The sequence below is a fragment of the Oncorhynchus mykiss genome, chromosome 1 (genome assembly GCF_013265735.2).
Source record: "Oncorhynchus mykiss isolate Arlee chromosome 1, USDA_OmykA_1.1, whole genome shotgun sequence".
NCBI classification, from domain to species: domain Eukaryota; kingdom Metazoa; phylum Chordata; class Actinopteri; order Salmoniformes; family Salmonidae; genus Oncorhynchus; species Oncorhynchus mykiss.
The window spans coordinates 18,875,726-18,900,900 of NC_048565.1; the positions used below are offsets into that span (position 1 = coordinate 18,875,726).

At 42.1% G+C, this 25,175-nt stretch overlaps 3 protein-coding genes across 6 annotated transcripts in view; 1 reads left to right on the forward strand and 2 right to left on the reverse strand.

The window, feature by feature from the left end:
* The window catches only part of LOC110499562, an 18,966-nt gene extending 15,774 nt beyond the window's left edge, over positions 1-3,192 (forward strand). The window contains exon 2 of one of the 2 annotated variants that reach the window (XR_002469995.2): positions 2,621-3,192. The gene's annotated coding sequence lies outside the window, so the exon portion shown is untranslated. The remainder of the gene's footprint in view (positions 1-2,620) is intronic. The other variant, XM_021576724.2, reaches the window with a different exon arrangement.
* Positions 822-13,182, reverse strand: mydgf (myeloid-derived growth factor). Of its 3 annotated transcripts, XM_036961058.1 has the most exons (8): positions 13,046-13,182; positions 10,978-11,049; positions 9,734-9,822; positions 9,068-9,118; positions 8,755-8,816; positions 8,318-8,399; positions 2,321-2,393; positions 822-2,080 (listed from the first exon to the last, which is right to left on the reverse strand). In XM_036961058.1, the coding sequence occupies exons 2-8, from the start codon at positions 10,997-10,999 to the stop codon at positions 2,001-2,003; spliced, it is 459 nt and encodes a 152-aa protein (XP_036816953.1). In that variant the 5' UTR covers positions 11,000-11,049; positions 13,046-13,182; the 3' UTR covers positions 822-2,000. The 3 variants fall into 3 exon arrangements, with proteins under 3 accessions (XP_036816953.1, XP_036816982.1, XP_021432464.1); XM_036961087.1 differs by lacking the exons at positions 10,978-11,049; positions 13,046-13,182 and adding an exon at positions 9,895-9,913; XM_021576789.2 differs by lacking the exons at positions 10,978-11,049; positions 13,046-13,182 and having other exon boundaries at positions 9,734-9,954.
* A 1,912-nt stretch (positions 13,183-15,094) lies between these two features.
* Positions 15,095-20,045, reverse strand: LOC110499862 (protein-lysine 6-oxidase). Its single transcript, XM_021576954.2, has 6 exons — positions 19,030-20,045; positions 18,657-18,765; positions 17,788-18,082; positions 17,618-17,713; positions 15,949-16,064; positions 15,095-15,847 (listed from the first exon to the last, which is right to left on the reverse strand). The coding sequence occupies exons 1-6, from the start codon at positions 19,898-19,900 to the stop codon at positions 15,841-15,843; spliced, it is 1,494 nt and encodes a 497-aa protein (XP_021432629.2). The 5' UTR covers positions 19,901-20,045; the 3' UTR covers positions 15,095-15,840.
* Positions 20,046-25,175: the final 5,130 nt, after the last annotated feature.

The following is a 25,175-nucleotide window of genomic DNA, read 5'->3' on the forward strand; positions in this document are numbered from 1 at the left end:
AAAACTGCGACTAGTCAGTGAAGAGCACTTTTTGCCAGTCCTGTCTGGTCCAGCGACAGTGGGTTTGTACCCATAGGCGACGTTGTTGCCAGTGATGTCTGGTGAGGACCTGCCTTACAACAGGCCTACAAGCCCTCAGTCCAGCCTCTCTCAGCCTATTGCGGACAGTCTGAGCACTGATGGAGGGATTGTGGTGTAATTCCTGGTGTAACTCGGGCAGTTGTGGTTGCCATCCTGGACTTGTCCCGCAGGTGTGATGTTCGGATGTACCGATCCTGTGCAGGTGCTGTTACACGTGGTCTGCCACTGCAAGGACGATCAGCTTTCTGTCCTGTCTCCCTGTGCGCTGTCTTAGGCGTCTCACAGTACGGACATTGCAATTTATTGCCCTGGCCACATCTGCAGACCTCATGCCTCCTTGTAGCATGCCTAAGGCAGGTTCACACATATGAGCAGGGACCCTGGGCATCTTTCTTTGGTGTTTTTCAGTCAGTAGAAATACCTCTTTAGTGTTCTAAGTTTTCATAACTGTGACCTTAATTGCCTACCGTCTGTAAGCTGTTAGTGTCTTAACGACCTTCCACAGGTGCATGTTCATTAATTGTTTATGGTTCATTGAACAAGCATGGGAAACAGTGTTTAAACCCTTTACAATGAAGATCTGTGAAGTTATTTGGATTTTTACGAATTATCTTTGAAAGACAGGATCCTGAAAAAGGGAGTTTGTTTTCCGCTGAATGCCCCACCACCACAGAAAGCACTGAGCTAGGCTGAAACACCTGCATTTTGGAGCTGCCTTACTCAAGAAAGCAAAAAAGAGACCATGTTTGTATTCGGCTTTATTAACTCAACGATTTTATCATTCTTTTTTTTTACATTGTTTGCAAACGGTCCAAAAACATTATGCACATCGAATTTCGTCTGTGTTATAGCTACATTTTCATATGAAACGTAATAATGTTGGAATCTGCTGGACTGAAAATGTGTGTCCTAATAATATAAAAAAAAGAGCATGAGATCAGCACACAGAACTCTGAAAGTAATCCAAGCTGAAAAGCATCAAACCTGAGCATGGACAGCAGTGTGACATCTTAGCAAGGACATTCTGATCAATTAGCTGTGTCAAAACAAATGAGAACACACATTTCACATTCCCAGACAATATGACTTTTATTGGAGCATCAGTTGCACATTGTGATTTAGAAATCCAAGAAGTAGAAAATAAAATATAAAACAAAACAAGTGCCCGGTGGTATTTCCTTTTGGGAGCCAAGGGACTCCACTATCAACGCTGAGTGAGGGCCTCCTCTAGACAGACAGGGATGAACCTGGTATGTGCTGGCAAGCTAACTATCCTCTACATCAAGGCAATATGTCTCTAATCCTGGTAGGCCAAATAAGCATCTGTTCTAAAGCTCCACCTAGCTTCATTAAGACTGTTGGTAGGAGTGAGAGAGGAGGGAGAAAAACTAAATCAACTGCATTGAATGATGATTGGTTGGTTGAATCAGGTGCTCTATCTAGATCAAAAGAACATAGAAACTGGGGCTCCATGCTCTACATTATCTGTACTAACCATTCACTTGCTTAGAGAAGCAGATTGGAAAAATGTATATATCTTAACGTGCGCACGATGAAGACAAATGATTACTCACATTTCCCTGGCTTAGCATAAGACCAATAAATCCTCTGAACCTATATCTCTCTACACCCGTTAAGATCAGACATCCCAATATGCATTCTCATACAGTATGGAACATAATGAATTTTCCATGTAAAGCCATAATACTCCAAATAAAAAACAATACATTTATTCAACAGCATATTTGTAGACCACCAAGGTCTAAGGCTGTCACTCATTACTGTATCGTCCTTCGTGCTTGAATATCGTCCTTCAATTGCCACTGTTGTCGACATTAGAGCACAATGGCCTGCCTTGAGAGCACGCCTGGATGTCACCATTTGATGATATTACAACAGTCATTCGGATTTCCAGCCAATCAAAGCTCATCGCGTTGTGTCCGGCCAATAATAGTCAGTTTGGAGAGCTCAGCGCGGAACTTCCCATCTTTGTGGGTCACTGGAAGGGTGATGGGAGAGGAAACTAGTTACTACAACATCATAACACAAGTACAACATTCAATGAAAAAACAACATTCAGTAGTAGACAGTGGCATACCATAGCATTGATGATGAATCTATCTACTTTTGTCGCAAACACTTCATTCCAGACAAATAGGTAAAAAACAAGAATAGTTTTGATCTGTTGTGACAGACATATGGGAATGGAGCTCAGTAGTAAGCAGACTAGTCATCTCACCTGTAGAATCCCCCACAGTGAATTCATCTTCCTTCAAAGTCACATCCCTCTGTCCTCCCGCCACAGTCTGGGACTGTGGAGACGATGACGGGGAGAGATGGGAGCAGGGGATTGACGAGAAAAGGGATAACAAACAAGGGGATGAAAGTGTGAATGGAAAAGAGAGAAACTCATCACGACAGAGGCAAGGAGAGTTATAGTGGAGTGACAAGGTCGAGGAGATGTTCTGCTTCTCAGGAGTGCTGGTTATTTTTATCCCAATGTTTAGTGAGTGTTGTTTTTTTCTCTGTCTTTTCACAGGGGACAGTGCCGTCAGGAGGAGAGGTTGAACGGTTCTGTTCTGACGACAGCGTCTGTCTGAGGCTTTGTCCTTGCGAGGGAGGATGGTCAAGAGGCCTGTGGGAGAGCAGTGTATGTGCGGCGATGTGCAAAGCCTCCTCGTCTGACAGACTCCTCAGAACAGTGTTTCCCTGTATGGTGTTTTGGTAAACACTGGTGGGTTGCCATTGATTTGTGTGAAGATGTGGCAATAAACTGCGTCATGACTACAAACATCAGTCTAGTTTACAAAGTAGATCAGAGGGAGATATAAAAAACTTATGGTGGGACAGACACAGCACAGACCGGTTTAGGAACCACTGCCTTAGAACTGTGTGCAACTTACATGTGATGTGACACTAGTCTGAGAGTTGTTTGTACTCTGAACACAGCAGCATTCACTTGGGAGAATAATACATGGTTAAATCTGAATGCAACATGGGTAACAATGTACTCTCTGACTGCAATATAATGTTCTCTCAAATACCTACAGTACCAGTCAAAAGTTTGGACACACCTACTCATTCAAGGTTTTTCTTTATTTTGACTATTTTCTACATTCTACAATAATAGTGAAGACATCAAAACCAAGAAATAACACATATGGAATCATGTAGTGACCAAAACAGTGTTAAACAAATATAAATATATTTTATATTTGAGATTCTTCAAAGTAGCCACCCTTTGCCTTGACAGATTTTGTGCACTCTTGGCATTCTCTCAACCAGCTTCATGAGGTAGTCACCTGGAATGCATTTCAATTAACACGTGTGCCTTGTTAAGTTAATTTGTGGAATTTCTTTCCTTCTTACTGCGTTAGAGCTAAATAGTTGTGTTGTGACAAGGTAGGGGTGGTATACAGAATAGCCCTATTTGGTAAAAGACCAAGTTAATATTATGGCAAGAACAGCTCAAATAAGCAAAGACAAAAGACAGTCCATCATTACTTTAAGACATGAAGGTCAGTCAATTCGGAAAATTTAAATAACTTTCAAAGTTTCTTCAAATGCAGTTGCAAAAACCATCAAGCGCTATGATGAAACTGGCTCTCATGAGGACCGCCACAAGAAAGGAAGACCCAGGGTTACCTCTGCTGCAGAGGATAAGTTCATCAGAGTTACCAGACTCAGAAATTGCAGCTCAAATAAATGCTTCAGAGTTCATGTAACAGAAACATCTCTACATCAACTGTTCAGAGGAGACTGCGTGAATCAGGCCTTCATGGTCAAATTGCTGCAAAGAAACCACTACTAAAGGACACCAATAAGAAGAAGACTTGCTTGGGTCAAGAAACATGAGCAATGGACATTAGACCGGTGGAAATCTCTCTTTTGGTCGGATGAGTCCAAATTTGAAATTTTTGGATCCAACCACTATCGTTGTGAGACGCAGAGTAGGTGAACGGATGATCACCGCATGTGTGGTTCCCACCGCGAAGCATGGAGGAGGTCTGATGGTGTGGGGGTGCTTTGCTGGTGACACTGTCTGTGATATACAGTGTGGCAAAAAAGTATTTAGTCAGCCACCAATTGTGCATGTTCTCCCACTTAAAAATATGAGAAAGGCCTGTACTTTTCATCGTAGGTACACTTCAACTATGACAGACAAAATTAGAATTTTTTTTCCAGAAAATCACATTGTAGGATTTTTAATGAATTTATTTGCAAATGTTGGTGGAAAATAAGTATTTGGTCAATAACAAAAGTTTATCTCAATACTTTGTTGGCAATCAATACTTTGTTGGCAATGACAGAGGTCAAACGTTTTCTGTAAGTCTTTACAAGGTTTTCACACACTGTTGCTGGTATTTTGGCCCATTCCTCCATGCAGATCTCCTCTAGAGCAGTGATGTTTTGGGGCTGTTGCTGGGCAACACGGACTTTCAACTCCCTCCAAAGATTTTCTATGGGGTTGAGATCTGGAGACTGGCTAGGCCACTCCAGGACCTTGAAATGCTTCTTACGAAGCCACTCCTTCGTTGACCGTGCGGTGTGTTTGGGATCATTGTCCTGATGAAAGACCCAGCCACGTTTCATCTTCAATGCCCTTGCTGATGGAAGGAGGTTTTCACTCAAAATCTCACGATACATGGCACCATTCATTCTTTCCTTTACACGGATCAGTCGTCCTGGTCCCTTTGCAGAAAAACAGCCCCAAATCATGATGTTTCCACCCCCATGCTTCACAGTAGGTATGGTGCTCTTTGGATGCAACTCAGCATTCTTTGACCTCCAAACACAACGAGTTGAGTTTTTACCAAAAAGTTATATTTTGGTTTCATCTGACCATATGACATTCTCCCAATCTTCTTCTGGATCATCCAAATGCTCTCTAGCAAACTTCAGACGGGCCTGGACATGTACTGGCTTAAGCAGGGGGACACGTCTGGCACTGCAGGATTTGAGTCGCCGGCGGCATAGTGTGTTACTGATGGTAGGCTTTGTTACTTTGGTCCCAGCTCTCTGCAGGTCATTCACTAGGTCCCCCCGTGTGGTTCTGGGATTTTTGCTCACCGTTCTTGTGATCATTTTGACCCCACGGGGTGAGATCTTGCGTGGAGCCCCAGATCGAGGGAGATTATCTGTGGTCTTGTATGTCTACCATTTCCTAATAATTGCTCCCACAGTTGATTTCTTCAAACCAAGCTGCTTACCTATTGCAGATTCAGTCTTCCCAGCCTGGTGCAGGTCTACAATTTTGTTTCTGGTGTCCTTTGACAGCTCTTCGGTCTTGGCCATAGTGGAGTTTGGAGTGTGACTGTTTGAGGTTGTGGACAGGTGTCTTTTATACTGATAACAAGTTCAAACAGGTGCCATTAATACAGGTAACGAGTGGAGGACAGAGGAGCCTCTTAAAGAAGAAGCTACAGGTCTGTGAGAGCCAGAAATCTTGCTTGTTTGTAGGTGACCAAATACTTATTTTCCACCATAATTTGCAAATAAATTCATTAAAAATCCTACAATGTGATTTTCTGGATTTTTCTTCTAATTTTGTCTGTCATAGTTGAAGTGTACCTATGATGAAAATTACAGGCCTCTCTCATCTTTTTAAGTGGGAGAACTTGCACAATTGGTGGCTGACTAAATACTTTTTTGCCCCACAGTATTTAGAATTCAAGGCACACTTAACCAGCATGGCTACCACAGCATTCTGCAGCGATAAGCCATCCCATCTGGTTTGCGCTTAGTGGGACTATCATTTGTTTTTAAACAGGACAATGACCCAACACACCTCCAGGCTATGTAAGGGCTATTTGAACACGAAGGAGAGTGATGGAGTGCTGCATCAGATGACCTGGCCTCCACAATCACCCAACCTCGACCCAATTGAGATGGTTCGGGATGAGTTGGACCACAGAGTGAAGGAAAAACAGCCAACAAGTGCTCAGCCTATGTGGGAACTCCTTCAAGACAATTGGAAAAGCATTCCAGGTGAAGCTGGTTGACAGAATGTCAAGAGTGTGCAAAGCTGTCGTCAAGGCAAGGGGTAGCTGCTTCAAAGAATATAAAATATATTTTGATTTGTTTAGCACTTTTTTGTTTCTACATGATTCCAGATATGTTATTTCATAGTTTTAATATATTCACTATTATTCTACAATGTAGAAAATAGTTAAAATTAAGAAAAACCTTTGAATGAGTAGCTGTGTCCAAACTTTTGACTGGTACTGTGTGTTGCCATGACAATCTATTTTATCATCTCTACCCATATAAAGCCCTATATTAGCTTTGATTTACAGTTGAAGTCGGAGGTTTACACACACCAAATACATTTAAACTCAGTTTTTCACAATTCCTGACATTTAATCCTAGTAAAAAATTCCCTGTCTTTAGGTCAGGTAGGATCACCACTTTATTTTAAGAATGTGAAATGTCAGAATAATAGCAGAGAGAATGATTTATTTCAGCTTTTATTTATTTCATCACAGTCCCAGTGGGTGAGAAGTTTACATACACTCAATTAGTATTTGGTAGCATTGCCTTTAAATTGTTTAACTTGGGTCAAATGTTTTGGGTAGCCTTACACAAGCTTCCCACAATAGGTTGGGTGAATTTGGGCCCATTTCTCCTGACAGAGCTGGTGTAACTGAGTCAGGTTTGTAGGCCTCATTGCTCACACATGCTTTTTCAGTTCTGCCCAAAAATGTTCTATGGGATTGAGGTCAGAGCTTTGTGATGGCCACTCCAATACCTCGACTTTGTTGTCCTTAAGCCATTTTGCCACAACTTTGGAAGTATGCTTGGGGTCATTGTTCGTTTGGAAGCCCATTTGCGACCAAGCTTTAATTTCCTGACTGATGTCTTGAGATGTTGCTTCAATATATCCACAGAATTTTCTTTCCTCATGATGCCATCTATTTGTGAAGTGAACCAGTCCCTCCTGCAGCAAAGCACCCCCACAACATGATGCTGCCGCCATCCCCTGTGCTTCACTGTTGGGATGGTGTTCTTCGGCTTGCATGCTTCCCCCTTTTTCCTACAAACATAACGATGGTCATTATGGCCAAACAGTTCTATTTTTGTTTCATCAAACCAGAGGACATTTCTCCAAAAAGTACGATCTTTGTCCCATGTGCAGTTGCAAACCGTAGTCTGGCTTTTTTATGGCGGTTTTGGAGCACTGGCTTCTTCCTTGCTGAGTGGCCTTTCAGGTTATGTCAATATAGGACTCGTTTTACTGTGGATATAGATACTTTTGTACCTGTTTCCTTCAGCATCTTCACAAGGTCCTTTGCTGTTGTTCTGGGATTGATTTGCACTTTTTGCACTAAAGTACGTTAATCTCTAGAAGAGAGAACGCGTCTCCTTCAAGAGTCGTGTGACGGCTGCGTGGTCCCAAGGTGTTTATACTTGCGTACTATTGTTTGTACAGATGAACGTGGTACCTTCAAGCGTTTTGGAAATTGTTCCCAAGGATGAACCAGACTTGTGGAGGTCTACAATTTTTTTCTGAGGTCTTGTCTAATTTCTTTTGATTTTGCCATGATGTCAAGGAAAGAGGCACTGAGTTTGAAGGTAGGCCTTGAAATACATCCACAGGTACACCCCCAATTGACTCAAATTATGTAAATTATCTTATCAGAAGCTTCTAAAGCCATGACATACTTTTCTGGAATTTTCCAAGCTGTTTAAAGACACAGTCAACTTAGTGTATGTAAACTTCTGACCCACTGGAATTGTGATACAGTGAATTATAAGTTTAATAATCTGTCTGTAAACAATTGTTGGAAAAATGACTTGTGTCATGCACAAAGTAGATGTCCTAACCAACTTGCCAAAACTATAGTTTGTTAACAAGAAATGTATGGAGTGATTGAAAAACGAGTTTTAATGACTCCAACCTAAGTGTATGTAAACTTCCGTCTTCAACTGTAGCTTGCCAGTTAATCAGGATAAAAACAGACCAAAGTCTAAAAATGTGTAGGTAGGTACATACAGTCAATGTAGAAGACATGTTTTCATTGGGATATGCAGTTCTACATCATTATCACTGAGACAGACAGAAGCGCACTTGAACCAGGAGACCAGCGGAGAAGACGTATGCTGACATTGGACATATACCTTATCTACTTTACACCACAAAACATGTTAGCAAAGATTGTGCTCCAATGCATTATTATGTAGAAATGCTGATAGGAGAGCAAATTACATGACCCATCTGTATATGGTGGATACTTACATATGCACTGGCATACTCAATCTTAGCTCCTTTCAGCTCAGCCTTGAACTGTGTGAAAAACAGGTAGGACTTCCCTTGGGGTCTATCAACAAAGAGGAAGAGAGAAATCAACACAAATGAAGATAGGGATTAAATCACCACTGATGTTTTTATTAGATTTTTTTTATTTCACCTTTATTTAACCAGGTAGGCCAGTTGAGAACAAGTTCTCATTTACAACTGTGACATGGCCAAGATAAAGCACAATTGTTGACTCTGCTGTTAGTTATTCACTAGGCAAAGCCAAGATGAAAAACTGGAACTGATTGACCTGAGATATCTCAGGTGAATGACCACCAAGTGACAGTTGAATGAATAAGTCATTCAGTGTACATGGAAATGTCTGCAGTCTAACTTCGATTGTTCAGTGTGACCTCACACCAGGGATTACAGTTTACCTCCACAAAGAGCAGGAGAACAGACTGTCGTCGTCGCTCAGGCCCACACTCATCAGCCATTGCTGTTAAAACAACATAACATGAAAACATGTTATATTATTATTTTGATTATGTATTCTTTAGGTATGTGAGTAGCATGGCACAGGTTAAAATGTACTTTCTGTTGATCTACTTTGGAATGTACTTTTAAACTGCACACTAGAACCTATGAATCAGTTTACTGCAGGTAGCATATGTTTCAACTCTAGACTAGAATGAAGTGTCCTATTTATTAGGTTGAAACAACCTACACTTAGATCAGGATACAACCTACCTCGTTGGTTCCCCCTTGTGATGCATACGTGAATGAACATTCATATTCTCTCTGTGAAAGTAGGAGGAATTAGTAATCTGCACATTTTTCTTGATGATTAAATTGAGACTGGAATGATCATTAAAAGACAAAACACATTATTTATTTGTAAGCCTAAGTATTTGGAAGTCAAATCGGGTGTTTGGGAGACAAACAATTTATAGCTCATTATTATTTCAAACATCTGCAATTTGTAATACAACGGGGCACTTTATTTTCAATATTTGTGATTTAACATAAAGACAACATGGATTGCGTCTCTGTCGGAAAATGTGGATATATTCTAGACCAATGGTACCTTGTGGTACTCCGGTACTGACGTGTCAACATATCAGAGGTCGTTTCCTCATCATCATGCGACGACCAGAGACTTCAGAAAAAATGTTTTATCTACATAGAGTTTCAATTTGTGAGCGGTGCCATCATGTTTTTGGTTGTTATTTGAATTGGCTACCATATGTGAACAAACAGCAAAATAGTTTGCAGGGAATTATAACGTTACTCGGCAATTCGTATGCATATTTGTGCCACTTACAACCTTACAATGCAACATACACGACTTCACTAGCTGTCTAGTAGTACAATGCTGTTTGTTGGCTGGATGTTGTGGCTAGCTATATTGCTTACCATTTTCTCAGAGAACGTGTGCACCATTCCGCCGGGTTTTACGTTGAATTCCACAGTTTTCGTTTGTTCATCGGCACTAGCCAATGTAACTGTTGACGTTACAACCAACAAAGCAAGAAATGCAAAGTTATTTTGTGCCATTTTGGTCTGCTGCTACTTACCGATAACTCATGCGAGTGCTCTGCCGAGTGTCGTCACAGGGAACTGTGATGAGGGAATTCGTGAAAAACACGTTTTTGCTCTCAAATACGCGAAACTTCCTGATGTTTTCAAATACAAACACATATGTGGTTAAACAGTTTAATTTATTGTTATTTTTCACCCTGCAGAAATCTAAATATCCAATCAGTATCTCTCTGCGATAGTTCATTTTCACCACACGAGGGCGCAATTTTCTAAAAATACTGAGGCTGTTTTCTTGTCTCATCTTGCACTGGTGACTAAGTTGATTGTTCTGAAGTTCATCTACAGGAGAACACACACGTTTCAACCTTTTTGTTTATGGTTATTTATCTATTTTACTTGATTGTTTGTTATTTGATCTCATTGAGATAAAATATTATTGTATTTTAGTGTTTACAAGTCATCGAGAAAACCAAAACACAGTCCACAGGTCAATTATGAATAATTCAACGGTCTTTGCAAGAATTCTACCACTTTTAATATAAACAAATATTTTAAAGTGTTAATGTAAAGAAAATGTTAAAACCAATATTGTGAAAGTAGACTATTCAACATTATGAACCCATCTGCCCTGGTTCTATAGTAATAGGAAATAACAGTGGTATAGCAGTTGACTGTATGTATTTCTGGATCTGCACTGGCCAGCGTCTCTGTTTATTTAAGTCTTGTCTGAGACTTTCATACACTCACCCCTACAAGCCCCTCTCCCTCCACTCTATAGAAGGCCAGCCCGTTTCAGGTTCCTCACGTGCACTGGCTGAAACTGCACTGCTAATTCAGGGATACTTCACTGTGATCTTTGTCCATGATTCATGTGGTGATGACGTATGGCGAGGGCCATAGGATGTGACAGAATGAACGGCAAGAATACAATGCACACTGTGCTTAAGGGTGTAGAAGAACAGTCACTTTCTTATTGCTTTCAAAAGCTAACAATTAGGGTATTTCTAAACAAGTGTATTCCTGTCCAAGCTCAATAACAAACCTGCGTGTCTTCTTCAGCACCCTGCTATGTCTGAGAGAGAGCAAGAGAATGAGCAAGACACAAGGGCAGCACTCACCTGACTCTATGGCCCTCTTCATTGAGCGTATTAGACAGATGGGAGACTTCTTGGCAGACGCTCATTTGTATGCTATAAATGTGGAACAACACTAGTATTTAGGACTGTATATAAACTAAAAATAACAGGATCCTTAGTTTCAGTTCAGTTTGAAGAATTCCCCACCAGCCCCAGCCCCATCCTGCTGGTCTCCCCACCCATCTCCTCTTCCCTGCCCAAAAATAATAGAATAACAGGATTTCACCACGGTAAAAATGACTATAAATGACCCTGATGGCATATTGACTCTTTGGTATTTGCACAGGGACTCTGAAGGAAAAGTACAGGGACATTAATAAGTGCACATTTTTCTATTTCAAACAGGCTACTTGTTAAACTATATTGATGTGCAAATGGGTTTAACCAATAGAATCCCTTGTTCTGCCCAAGTAAACACTCTCTTTTTGAAGCATAAGACACTCAGCTGTTTAACTCTAAAGAAACAAATAAGAAACATTTATTACATTTAAAAATACCATGAGTTCCCAATGTTCCATGTTTTCTAGATATTCTACAAAAAGGTGCAATTCTTTTATTTTTATATTCTTACTGATATGAGTAATAGCCTATTGAAAGCCCAAGCCTATCATAGGTACTGTATACCCATTTAGCCCAAGCCCAAATATTGATTATTTATCTTTGAGGATGTTGTCTGTACATTGACAGTATAGTAACCACTACTGTATGTTTGACCAATGTCTCCCCCAGGTCTGGTCTGCTCTGGGATGGCTGTGTACAGTAAAGTACGTGAAGGATGGATCAGTCCTGCTGCTGATCTCAGCAGTTATCTGGCCTGATTCCTGGCTGACACTGTAGCCGTGAAATTTCTCTGCTCCTCGCCATTACCCAAAGGGCAGGCTGGAACATCCAAACTGTAGCACATTACTGAGACTTAGCACGTTGGGCTCCCTGGGCAAACAACCGGCACCATCGCTCTCTCTCTCTCTGACATTCTGTCACACTTCAATTCACATCAGCACCTCTGTTTTTAGCAAAGATGGCGTGAGCTACAACTGAGAGGCCATTTTTGGATGGAAGATGACAGAAATATCCCTCTGGTGGTTTGTGGACGGAGTTCAAGCATACAGTTAGTTTCCCTATGTACCCATCGAGAGTGAGTAACCCTTATACTTATTCATGTGTTTCTTGAAGGATGGTTTGTTACAAAATAGGGTTAATGATAAAAATAAGTAGCTTTTCACTGTTTCACTAAGGATATGGGGTGATACTAGATGTACTCTGTGACCTCCACATCTTTGAAAGAAGGTTATCATAAATACTACAGAGGTATTTCCTCTTGTCAAGTTCTTAAAGGGGATGTGTTTATTGGTTTTTCATGGTGCAGGTCTTTTCATGGAGCAAGTTAAGCAGTGGCAACAGAGCCATTCCATAGACCATTTGCCTTTAATAAATGAGCTCCATCCAGCTGAACAAATCGGAGCCTCTTTTATTTCCATGGCATGTTTAAGATGACAAGGACATGAGGCAATGTGCTTAACGTGTAGTCCTTTCAATTTAACTCATGCTCAGTATTCCCCTGTTATAAACTCAAGAACAGGCACGACCTGTTACATTACCTCACCCAAATTGTTATCATTAATAATTCTTAGGGTATTCGGAACTCGTTAAACCTTTTCCATTCCTGAATGGGACCCATCAGACAGAGGCTCTGGTTAACACTGCGGCTGAATGTAAACACATTTCAAGAAGCACTTGACATGGAGTTGACACCAGGGGAGTGGGTCCTCTAGACAGCTTTAATGACATACTGACATGGCAAAACACAAGCAAGAGCAGCTTCCACGCTCAAGCCTTTCATTTTTCTTACCCTTTCCAAGAAACACAATGTGCTAAGTTAGATAATTTCATACATTTCTGAGGCATGCCGTGTTTTCTTAAATAATTTAAGAAATCAACTTCTCTGCCCTCAAATGGTTTTGAGCTCAGCTTGAGTTAAACGCACTCCTGCCACCATCATTACGCACACCTGCTTCCCTCATCACACACAACAGTGAATCATTGGACTCACCTGGACTCAATCACCTGTTCTGACGCTGTTCCTGTCCTGTTCCATGTCTGTGCTAATTAAATGTTCACTCTCCATTCCGCGTCTTTCTTTTTCCCAATGCAGTTAAGTCAAAACCACACCCTGTTATTCAGAGGGGCATTCTACAACGCTTTAAGTGCTCTTCAAGTCCAGAAGTGAGTATCACCTGGTGCGAAATTTCAGTCACTGATTAATAACATTTGCCCTGGTATTTCAAGATTGAAAAATATAATAACAATATCTTGGACCAAGCTAGCCATTAATGTTCGTTAACACTCAAAGACAGATTCAATGGCTGTAGCATAGCATATTCACCTGAATGATTAGCTAATAAATATTTGAGGAATTAGGAATAATATGTATATGCTTTTACCTGATAATAGACTACTAATGATAATATAACAACTTCAAATACCTAGCTAGTAATATTAAGTAGCCTACGTTAACTTAGCTGACCTTCAATTTAGGCAATTCAGCAGAGTTCTCTGAGGCATTTTTACAACTCATTGAAACTCTGAAGAAAAAAAAATGGGCAAATGTTACCAAACATGATAATAATAGGCCTGCGTTATGGTAGGCAAATAATTGTTAAATTACACTTTCCATCCTTACCTTGGAAGGTCACTGTCTCTGCGCTGATCGCCTGTGAGTGAGACAACGCTAGCTAGCCAATGGGAACGTAGTAGAACGCCTCTCTGAATAACGGAGCGTGGTTTTGGCTTAACTGCGTTGGTAAAAAGAAAGACTCCGGAGACGTACCTGCTTCTCATCATCAGCGTTGGTTCTTATAAAAGAAACGTTCTCTCACTGTCAACTGTGTTCATTTTCAGCAAACTTAACATGTGTAAATATTTGTATGAACATAACAAGATTCAACAACTGAGACATAAACTGAACAAGTTCCACAGACATGTGACTAACAGAAATGGAATAATGTGTCCCTGAACAAAGGGGGGGTGGGGGTTCAAAATCAAAAGTAACATTCACTATCTGGTGTGGACACGAGCTGTATTAAGTACTGCAGTGCATCTCCTCCTCATGGACTGCACCAGATTTGCCAGTTCTTGCTGTGAGATGTTACCCCACTCTTCCACCAAGGCACCTGCAAGTTCCCGGACATTTCTGGGGGGAATGGCCCTAGCCCTCACCCTCCGATCCAACAGGTCCCAGACGTGCTCAATGGGATTGAGATCCGGGCTCTTTGCTGGCCATGTCAGAACACTGACATTCCTGGCTTGCAGGAATTCACGCACAGAACGAGCAGTATGGCTGGTGGCATTGTCATGCTGGAGGGTCATGTCAGGATGAGCCTGCAGGAAGGGTACCACATGAGGCAGGAGGATGTCTTCCCTGTAACGCACAGCGTTGAGATTGCCTGCAATGACAACAAGCTCAGTACGATGATGCTGTGACACAACGCCCCAGACCATGATGGACCCTCCACCTCCAAATCGGTCCCGCTTCAGAGTACAGGCCTCGATGTAACGCTCATTCCTTCGACAATGAACGCGAATCCGACCATCACCCCTGGTGAAACAAAACCACGACTCGTCAGAAAAGAGCACTTTTTGCCAGTCCTGTCTGGTACATCTGGCCACATCTGCAGTCCTCATGCCTCCTTGCAGCATGCCTAAGGCAGGTTCACGCAGATGAGCAGGGACCCTGGGGATCTTTCTTTGGTGTTTTTCAGAGTCAGCAGAAAGGCCTCTTTAGTGTCCTAAGTTTTCATAACTGTGACCTTAATTGCCTACTGTCTGTAAGCTGTTAGTGTCTTAACGACCGGTCCACAGGTGCATGTTCATGGTTCATTGAACAAGCATAGGAAACAGTGTTTAAACCCTTTACAATGAAGATGTGTTTTGTTATTTGGATTTTTAAGAATTATCTTTTAAAGACAGGGTCCTGAAAAAAAAATGTTTTGTTGTTGTTGCTGAGTTTAGAATAAGGCTCCAGTCATATTTGATATTTTTCAACATTTTTAGGCAAACTTTATTACAAAAGACAAATTCTCAAACTAAGAACTGCTGAAAAACATACAGTATCAATTTTCATTACAAAATAACCAAATATACTGTATATATTTTTAAACCCAGTATATACACTGTTTGACAGTAGCAGTTAGTGTTCTTATGCCTGTTTTAGTAGTTTGAATCTATAAAGGAATGCAAAGAAATCCATGCATTTTATTATCCATCCATAGGAATATATTGTACATATAATCACAAAAATAAAGTACATACGTGTGGCTCATTTCAATAAGCATAAACTTTAGGGTCAGTGCCTGGTTTACTGCATTTATTCTCCATCAAAATAGAAATGGCCTAAAGGAGACAAGAGCACCATTGACTTTCTTGGAATAACCGTCAACTTGGGACACAAAACAAACACATTTGTTTGATTTGAAATGGCCTTTCGAAGACTTCTGTCTATGTTTGCACAGCACCATAGTATACACTTTAGCTTAGCATTATACTACTGTAACTTTGACATACTGTATACAACCTCCGCTGCTTTCATGCAGAACGTGCATGTCTTTATTACAAAGAGGATAACTTGTTTAATACTTACTGTAGCTAAGTACATCACAGCTCACACCTAAGAACATATGCATTGGATGATTTTAAAAAGCCAGAAAGTGCTTAAGGAAAGACAGGTGTCAATACTGACTTCAACAAAAAATATTGATACAAATCCATACATGTTACTCGTCTGGCTTGGTTATCATTGGCAGGCATATGGTAGCAGAAAATGGTCCCCTCCATCAGAGCAATTTAGGGTTAACTCCTGTAGAATCAACACAAACCAATGATAAACAAACACATATTTCACATTCTCACTAATTAAATGTGTATATCAATTATATACAGAAAGTCTTTGTGACTTACCCAGTGATCCTACAGTTCCTGGCATGGACATAGCTTCCTGTGTACCTGATGTCACACTTCACTATGTTGTTTGAGAAATCTGACTCCTGCACTTGCATAGCTGGGTTTACCGTCACCTGAGATACATTGTGAGACAAGACGGGTCAATGACATGTTGCTAGTTTTGCTATATGTTTTGAACAACTGAAAAATGCCAGTGACAAAGAGCTGTATCTATCTGGTTTACAGTGAGCTCCAAAAGTATTGGGACAGTGACACATATTTGTTGTTGTTTTGGCTATGTACTCCAGCACTTTGGATTTGCAATGACACAATAAATATGAGCTTAAAGTGCAGATGGTCAGCTTTAATTTAAGGGTATTTTCCTCAATTTCGGGTGAAACGTTTAGAAATTACAGCACTTTGTGTACATAGTCCACCCATTTAGGAGACCAATATTATGGGGACAAATTCACTTATGTGTATTAAAGTAGTCAAAAGTTTAGTATTTAGTCCCATGTTTCTAGCTCGTAATGATTACATTAAGCTTGTAACCCTACAAACTTGTTGGATGCATTTGCTGTTTGTTTTGGTTGTGTTTCAGATTATTTTGTGCACAATGGAAATGAATGTTGTCACAATATGGGTGTCGTGGGTGTGAAGTCAGGCGCAGGAAACAGAGAGTTCAAGGTAGTGCTCTTTAATGCACACACGGCGAACATGGGCCACCCCACAAAACACTGGGCGCTAAAAAACAAATGCCCCAAACACGGGGACTAAAACAGTCCAGCAAAAACCCACGAACAGGAACAAACACGGGGACTAAAACAGTCCAGCAAAAACCCACGAACAGGAACAGACACGGGGACTAAAACAGTCCAGAAAAAACCCACGAACAGGAACAAACACGTTCGTCTCCAACATACACAAATGTTACAACAAACAATCCCGCACAAAGAAACAGGTGGGCCGGCTGACTAATAAAGGACATCTAATCACCACAAATGCATAACAGGTGTAACCAATAAACAGACAAGGAGGGGGAGGAAAGAATCAGTGGCAGCTAGTAGGCCTGCGACAACGACCACCGAGCGCCACCCGAACGGGAAGAGGAGTCCTGACAAATGTGAAATAATGTATTGTGTCATTTTGTAGTCACTTTTATTGTAAAATAAGAATAGAATATGTTTCTAAACACTTCTACACTAATGTGGATGCTACCATGATTACAGATAGTCATGAATTAATTCTGAATAATGATGACAGACACACAAATATCATAACGCCCAAAAATGCTTACCTCCCCTGTTATTGTAATGGTTAGAGGTTAGCAGGTCTTGGGGGTATGATATTGTGCGTCTGTAACTTTCTCAATCATTATTCACGATTAATTCAGGACTATCCGAATACTAAACTTTTGACTATTTTACTACACATATAAGTGGATTTCCCCCAATACTTTTGGTCCCCTAAAATGAAGGGACTATGTACAAAAAGTGATGTAATTTCTAAACGGTTCACCTGATATGTATGAAAATACCCTCAAATTAAAGCTGACAGTCTGCACTGTAACCTCATAGTCATTGTATCATTTCAAATCCAAAGTGCTGGAGTACAGAGCCAATACTGCCCCAATACTTTTGTAGCGCACTGTATATCTGTCTCTTCCTTAAAGTGGCTATAGTGTTACCTTGAGAATATAGTTTCCTGGTGGCACGTCTGTGATGTCAATCCACTGACAATCAATGTTGGCATTGTAGGTGTCATAGCAACCAGGACCCAATCCCTGTACCAAACATGTGATTAAAAACATATAACAAACTGATTGGTTGATCGATTGATCAATTAAACTATCAGAACCTGTGTGTGTGCTGTGCAGGCGAAGCGTCGGCGGACTCCCGGGTCACAGCTCGTGTCCTCCAGACAGAAGCTGGCCTTGTGTCCCTCTGCCACCTTCCTGCCTGTGATGACATCCAGCAGGTCATAGTTACTGAAGGCCTCCATGCTGTGGTAGTGCTGGTGGCAGCTGTGCCATTCCCATTGGTGTCTGGGTTTGACTGGGAGGAAGTCGGCAGTCCCCTGGTTCTTCACCCTCTGAGGAAACCTCAGTAGAGTCCTGTAGTCGATGTCTCTGACACCTGGTCGATACGCTGACCTTGGGGGAGAGAAATTAAAAATACAAATAACAGACTGTACATAATGACTAGGGTCAGGAGTTTTTCCTGACAATGTCACCTGACCATAACTTTCTTGGTCAGAAAAAACTCCTGGCCCCAATTATTACAGGTAAGAGCATGGACCGTCATTTGAATTATCATTAATGACAGCTTGATAACAAGTTAGTAACAGTTCACGTATTATGCTTTAGAAGACACTGAGGAGGAGGCTTGAGGTGTATTTGGGACAGTTTAACGTTCACCTCAGGAATCCACAGCCTTTCATTTTAAGTTTATTTTACTTGGCAGAGCAGAGATACAGAGGGAAAAATCGAGGTCGGCTGCCAGATTGTATGGTACTGTCATCATACTGTTATTTCCAAATGGGCCAGTGCCAAGGAAGTCTGGTCGACACAACCTGCCTGATGTCTAACACTAATCAAACAAATGACTGTATATGTCAAATATTATTAATTTGTGTAATAATACATTGATGATGCCAATATAAATGTTTTAGTGGTATTGATCTTACACAGTGATATGTGTAATCAATAATAAAACATGAACTCCTACCGTGACAGACAGTTTTCCTCCCCTGCACATCTCAGGGCATACATCTGTACCCGTTGAATATAGGAAGCAGCTTGGATATAGTAGGGGTCAGGGACAAGGTCTGGGAGACCTGGGGAAAAGGAATCACAATCCATCCGTGTTAGCTGTATGATTTACAAGGGTGTGTGAGGGTTGTTGTAACCTACCACATTGTATTTTTATCAACAAGAGAGTCTGAAGTGTTTTATGTTTTGTTTGTAATATTCTGTACTTTTATCTGGATGTAAAAATATGTCTGCATAATGCAATGGCAAATAGCCCTGGGTAAAATAGAACACCCTACTATATAAGATATAGAAAAGCTAGCCTAATTTTCACATACTGTCTACCTTACCGTTCTGAAATAATCTGGTGCCATAGCCTGTTCCCGGTGGAAGACGCACAGGTTCTCTGGTTCTTCCGTTATAAAAAACAGAATTTTGGTGGTTTTTATTTGGGTCCGTGGGATCATCATAATCACCTATCATATTATTACTTTCAACCCTCCTCGGTTGCTGGGGCAGCGAGCGAGTGATGTGCGCCTCCACGCCATTGTTAGAAAGCGCACTCAGCGCAGTTGGAGATGTATTTGATTCTGGAGCTGGAATGCGTCTGGATGAGGGAATAGAATCCGCTGCTTGGGCAATGCGCTGGGCGCGTTGTCTGTTGTCTGCATCCTCGGAATTATTCACGTAGCCAGATGTGGGTGGGTGGGCTGATGCTTCTGGGGTCTCATTTCGCGCTTGGCTCGTGCCCTGATCATGCGCCTTCTCTGCGCTTCTGACCGGTGACACAGAGACCTGTCGCCGAACCGGCAGGCTGACATCAACCCGAGTAGTGTTTCGTCCTCCCCTCGGTATCCCACTGCCTGAGAACTCCTGGAGAGCCCCGGAATCAGTACCGTTGGAAGTGGAACCGGTGCCTCCTTGGGGAGGGGGACGCGCTCCTGGGTATCCCGCCACCGGCACCGTGTCCCTCGGGGTAGGTGGGTGACGTATATAGAAATCATTATTGGTGGTCAGATAGAGCTGAGCAGGTAGTTTCCTCGCCTGTGCCGGTGCGAGATATTCAGACCCCGTGCTGAGTAAACTATACATCCGACCGTTGTTCTCCCATTGGATTCTGTGTCTCCATGGCCCCATTCGCGCACGTAAATGGTGCTGTCCAGTGCTTAAACTAACCAGAACATAAAGCAGGCAAAAAAGTAGAAAATAAAACCTCTCCATGGCAAAAAGTATCGCAACTACACAAAACACTTCGTAAATTTGTCACTTCAGTAAAAATGTAATCTAAGTGATGCTGGGGTACGGGTGATGTTTTGTACACACTTGATTCTGTCAGGGAGTTGCGCACCACATCTCCATAGTGAAATTCAGGTGAACTACTTGGAGTGGTAATGTAGGCACTCACTTTCATATAATTAGTTTGTCTACGCATGCACAGAGAGGGGCAAGGGCTTATTTTACAGACACCATGTTTAACTTAACCGTTTCGTCACCATATCGGGCGTGCTATTACAACTAAGCTATTTGTTCAGTAGGCCTATAAGTACATTTTCCGCATAAGCGGTAGCCCTTTCTCAGAGCACGTTGAGATTTTTTTGCTGAAAATGCAAGATTACATTTTTTTTTTAATTAAGTGGTTTTAGTACAAACAAATGTGTCCCTGATTAGTCATCCAACTTTTTTGTCTATTTATTTTGCGTCATGACGCAATGACCTCTTGGCAATTGGGAACTTCACAACAACTGACTGATAGTCATCATAAGCAATACGTTCTATACGTGGATTAAATTGAAACCTTCATAATAGGGGAATAGAATATGTGTTTTATAATAGGTGCTATTTGCATCATGAAAATAAGCACACATGCAGGTGGCGCGCGCTGCTGCTGCATGGCTCTTTGAGATCCATTCACCCTGTTTATTTTAACGGTAAATGCCACATTGGAAAAGCACACAGTGGGGCGGGCCTTGTATTACCTCACACCACCTCTCTGAAATACAGAACCATGCAGCTGAGGGATAAGAATAGGGGTTATCGAGTTCTGTTTCTCTTTGACTCTCCACTCTGGTCCCCCGATTACCTCACGTCTGCCACCTGATGGCAGTGGGCCTATAGGGAAAGTATTTACTGAGTTTAAAAAACACATTGCGCCTGACCTGGTTAAGGAAAACTACACAATTCCTGCCATACGACCTATCGTCAAGTCTACCGCAGTGTCATTCTAAAGAAGGCTGCATCCGTTGTATAAAAGCAACAGACCACGTTGTTCAACTGGTCACCAGTTATTCTACCTCGAGTTGAATACGAAATAAAGTAGTAAGTAATTAAATAAATAAAGTTTTGTGGTCTATCAAAACACATGCAAACATGTAAAACAAATGTTTTTATTGGCACACTAGATAAAAAGTAGGCATACATGCCTTCAGGTCAAACCAAGTATTTAAAGGTCACAGCAGAGATTTGTAATACAAACATCTGACCATGTAACTTACCTCAACTATGTAGTTTACTTTTTGTGGTTACCATACCTTTCACTTTTTATGTCGTGTTCTTCTGTGCACTCCAATGAAGGATAACAGAGGTGATGTCCGCTGCTCCGAGGACTAATTAAAAAGCGTTGCAAAACCTCCCTTGTACTTCATCCAAACTTGATTTGTTTTCTTTGGAAAGGAAACTACTGGTAAACTCTACAATACATGCGGCTACCAACGTCAGGTGTAGTTCAGCATTAAAGCGCATTGGGACACCAAACCCATCATGGATATACACACAATGGAGTGGCTATACACAAATGCAAGGTGAAGTACATCTCAAATAAAGCTCTATCTTTCGATCTCAATCCATAATGGATTTTATTAACCTTATAATTAACAATCTTATTACTCAACAATAATCCAAACAGCAGGCTAATATTCTACAATTAACTACTAATCCCAATGACAGAACTTGGTTCCAATGTTGCTCATATGAAATGGAACTAACCTACAGTCACATCTTATCAAGCAGCCAAGTAAAAATGGCAAGATAATTATTTATCAATTTTCAAGGGAGTATTGCAAATTGTGCAGAGTAGGGACTCATTTACTTCCAAATGATAATGCCAATGCCAGTCTTTCAGATGGCCAATGCCTATGCTTAAGGTTTTAAATACATGACTTTACCCAGACGTGAACTGTGGTTACATAAGACCGTGAAACTGATTGGTATCTTACTCAATGGCTCATGATGATTTGCCATACACTACATGACCTAACGTATGTGGACACCTACTCGTCGAACATCTCATTCAAAAATCATGGACATTAATATGGAGTTGGTCCCCCATTTGCTGCTATAACAGCCTCCACTCTCATGGGAAGGCTTTCCACTAGATGTTGGACCATTGCTGCAGGGACTTTATTCCATTCAGCCACAAGAGCATTAGTGAGGTTGTTCGCTGATGTTGGTTGATTAGACCTGGCTCGCAGTCGGCGTTCCAATTCATCCCAAAGGTTTTTGATGGGGATGAGGTCAGGGCTCTGTGCAGGCCAGTCAAGTTCTTCCATACCAATCTCGACAAACCATTTCTGTATTGACCTTCTTTGTGCACGGTGGCAATGTCATGCTGAAACAGGAAAGGGCCTTCCCCCGACTGTTGACATAAAGTTGGAAGCACAGAATCGTCTAGCATGTCAGTGTATGCTGTAGCGTTAAGATTTCCCTTCACTGGAAGTAAGGGGCCTAGCCTGAACCATGAAAAACAGACCCTGACCATTATTCCTCCTCCACCAAGTTTACAGTTGGGACTATGCATTGGGGCAGGTAGCATTCTCCTGGCATCCTACAAACCCAGATTTGTCTTTCAGACTGCCAGATGGTGAAGAGTAATTCATCACTCCAGAGTACGCGTTTCCAATGCTACAGAGTCCAATGGCGGCAAGCTTTACACCACTCCAGTTGACACTTGGCATTGAACATAGTGATCTTAGGCTGTGAGTGGCTGCTCGGCCATGGAAACCCTTTTCATGAAGCTCCCGACGAACAGTTTTTGTGCTGACGTTGCTTCGGGAGGCAGGTTGAATTTGCTAGTGAGATTTTTACGCTCTTCACGCTTCAGCGGTCCCATTTTGTGAGCTTGTGTGGCCTACCACTTCAAGGCTGAGCGGTTGTTGCTCCTAGACCCTTCCACTTCACAATAACAGCACTTACAGTTGACTGGGGAAACTCTAGCAGGGCAGAAATTTGACGAACTGACTTGTTGGAAAGGTGGCATCCTTTTATGGTGCCACGTTGAAAGTCACTGAGCTCTTCAGTAAGGCCATTCTACTGCCAATGTTTGTCTATGGCGATTGCGTGGCGGTGTGCTCAATTTTATACACATGTCAGCAACGGGTGTGGCTGAAATAGTCGAATCCACTCATTTGAACGGGTGTCCACATACTTTTGTATATATAGTTTATATCACCATGGAAGTCTTGGATGCTGTCGAACAGTGTGGACTCTTCCTGCCTCAGAGATCTGTTACTGTACACGTCAGATCTGTTACATGAAGCCTTCACGTCAGATCTGTTACAGTGCAGAAATCTTAGAATAGTCTGCAGTGAAGAGTGCTAATTGGCCCTGTCCCATGGTGGTATACAGTTCAGTAAAATACAGTATGAATGCCTGTGTGATATGAATTGCAAGATGAATAGCAAGATGATTATGTAAGCTATTGCACGTGTGCTTACAATGACTCCATGACCACTTCTGTGTGATACTATTTATTAAACAGCTCAGTGTCAATATAACTCATATATCATATGTTGTGCAAGGTGACAGAGGATAGGGACAATAGGTTACCATACCATACGTTTCCATGGAAAGGCAAGTGGGTTATTGTGCGTAATTGTTTCCACTCATTATATACTTAATTGAAAGAGTGTAAAGTGGCTTCATTAGAGCCTCCCCTTCCCCTGCTTTGTCCTCCTCTGATGCATTGTGGCTGGACAAGAGGCAGGCTAGGGAGCTACCTGTCAGTCAGGAGGGTAGCTTCGGGCAACAGGTCAGTTATGCTGTGGATAAGAGCATGGGGGTGTCCATCTTTGTAAAAGTAATATATCTCCTCCCCTGACATTGCGTGAATCCCAGCTCATTATAAACACACAGCCTGCCTATGTCCAGAAGCACTCAGAGCCTTCCAGCAATGTGTCTGTCTTCCAGAGGGCAACCATTGCAGGGTCAGCTGGCTACAACTGGATGCGTGTCAACAGGTTGTTACTACGTAGGTCTCCTACAGGTTCCTCACAGCCCTTCCCTCTGTCAACAGGTTTTATTTAAGGTCATGGTGTCACACCCTGATCTGTTTCACCTGTCTTTGTGATTGTCTCCACCCCCCTCCAGTTGTCACCCATCTTCCCAATTATCCCCTGTGTATTTATACCTGTGTTTTCTGTTCGTCTGTTGCCAGTTTGTCTTGTTTGTCAAGTCAACCAGTGGTTTTGTGTCTCAGCTCCTGATTTTCCCAGTCTCTCTTTTCTCGCCCTCCGGTTTTGACTCTTGCCTGTCCTGACTCTGAGCCCGCCTGCCTGACCACTCTGCCTGCCCCTGAGCCTGCCTGCCTGACCACTCTGCCTGCCCTTGACCCTGAGCCTGCCTGCCGACCACTCTGCCTGACTCTGAGCCCGCCTGCCTGACCACTCTGCCTGCCCCTGAGCCTGCCTGCCTGACCACTCTGCCTGCCCCTGACCCTGAGCCTGCCTGCCGACCACTCTGCCTGACCCTGAGCCTGCCTGCCGACCACTCTGCCTGACTCTGAGCCCGCCTGCCTGACCACTCTGCCTGCCCCTGAGCCTGCCTGCCTGACCACTCTGCCTGCCCCTGACCCTGAGCCTGCCTGCCGACCACTCTGCCTGCCCCTGAGCCTGCCTGCCTGACCACTCTGCCTGCCCCTGAGCCTGCCTGCCGACCTGTACCTTTGCCCCACCTCTGGTTTACTTACCCCTGCCTGCCTTAACCTATATTGCCGGCCCCTGTTAGATTATTAAACCATTGTTAATTCGACGTTGTCTGCATCTGGGTCTTACCTTCATACCTGATACATGGGCTTCAATAGGGCACAGGTTACAGGTAGCATAGCAGGTATAACTCAGGAATGTCACTTTGTTAGATGTGAGAAGTTGCTATAAGAAACTATACTATTACCATGTTCTTACCACTTTATTCTGTGTTGTAAAGTGTTACCATAAATTAAACAAATGATGAAACCAGACAATATTCTATGCAAACAGCTCCTCTTGTCATCTGTAATCAGATATTTACATTTATTTCAAACAAGGTGCAGGTTAACCATTTGTTCAGAATTTTTTTGGGGTACTTCATTGTGGTATAATAACAATGGCTGTTATAATTGTTGACAAGCTTGGTAGCTATAAATGATGATCCGTCTAGAATAAAAATAAACGCACACCTGTTAAGACGAGGTGCTGGCTAGCGGAGTAGAAGTAGAGTCGCACACTCTAGGAGCTCAGATGCAATA

Coding starts and splice junctions, on each gene's coding strand:
- mydgf (XM_021576789.2), bottom strand. CDS start 9,874: ATGGCACAAAATAACTTTGCATTTCTTGCTTTGTTGGTTGTAACGTCA. Junction 9,119..9,733: donor ACACGTTCTCTGAGAAAATG/GTAAGCAATATA, acceptor CTACTTTCACAG/AGAGAATATGAATGTTCATT. Junction 8,817..9,067: donor CACAAGGGGGAACCAACGAG/GTAGGTTGTATC, acceptor TTGTTTTAACAG/CAATGGCTGATGAGTGTGGG.
- LOC110499862 (XM_021576954.2), bottom strand. CDS start 19,900: ATGGAGAGGTTTTATTTTCTACTTTTTTGCCTGCTTTATGTTCTGGTT. Junction 18,083..18,656: donor GAGGAAAACTGTCTGTCACG/GTAGGAGTTCAT, acceptor CTCTCCCCCAAG/GTCAGCGTATCGACCAGGTG. Junction 17,714..17,787: donor CCTGCACAGCACACACACAG/GTTCTGATAGTT, acceptor TGTTTGGTACAG/GGATTGGGTCCTGGTTGCTA.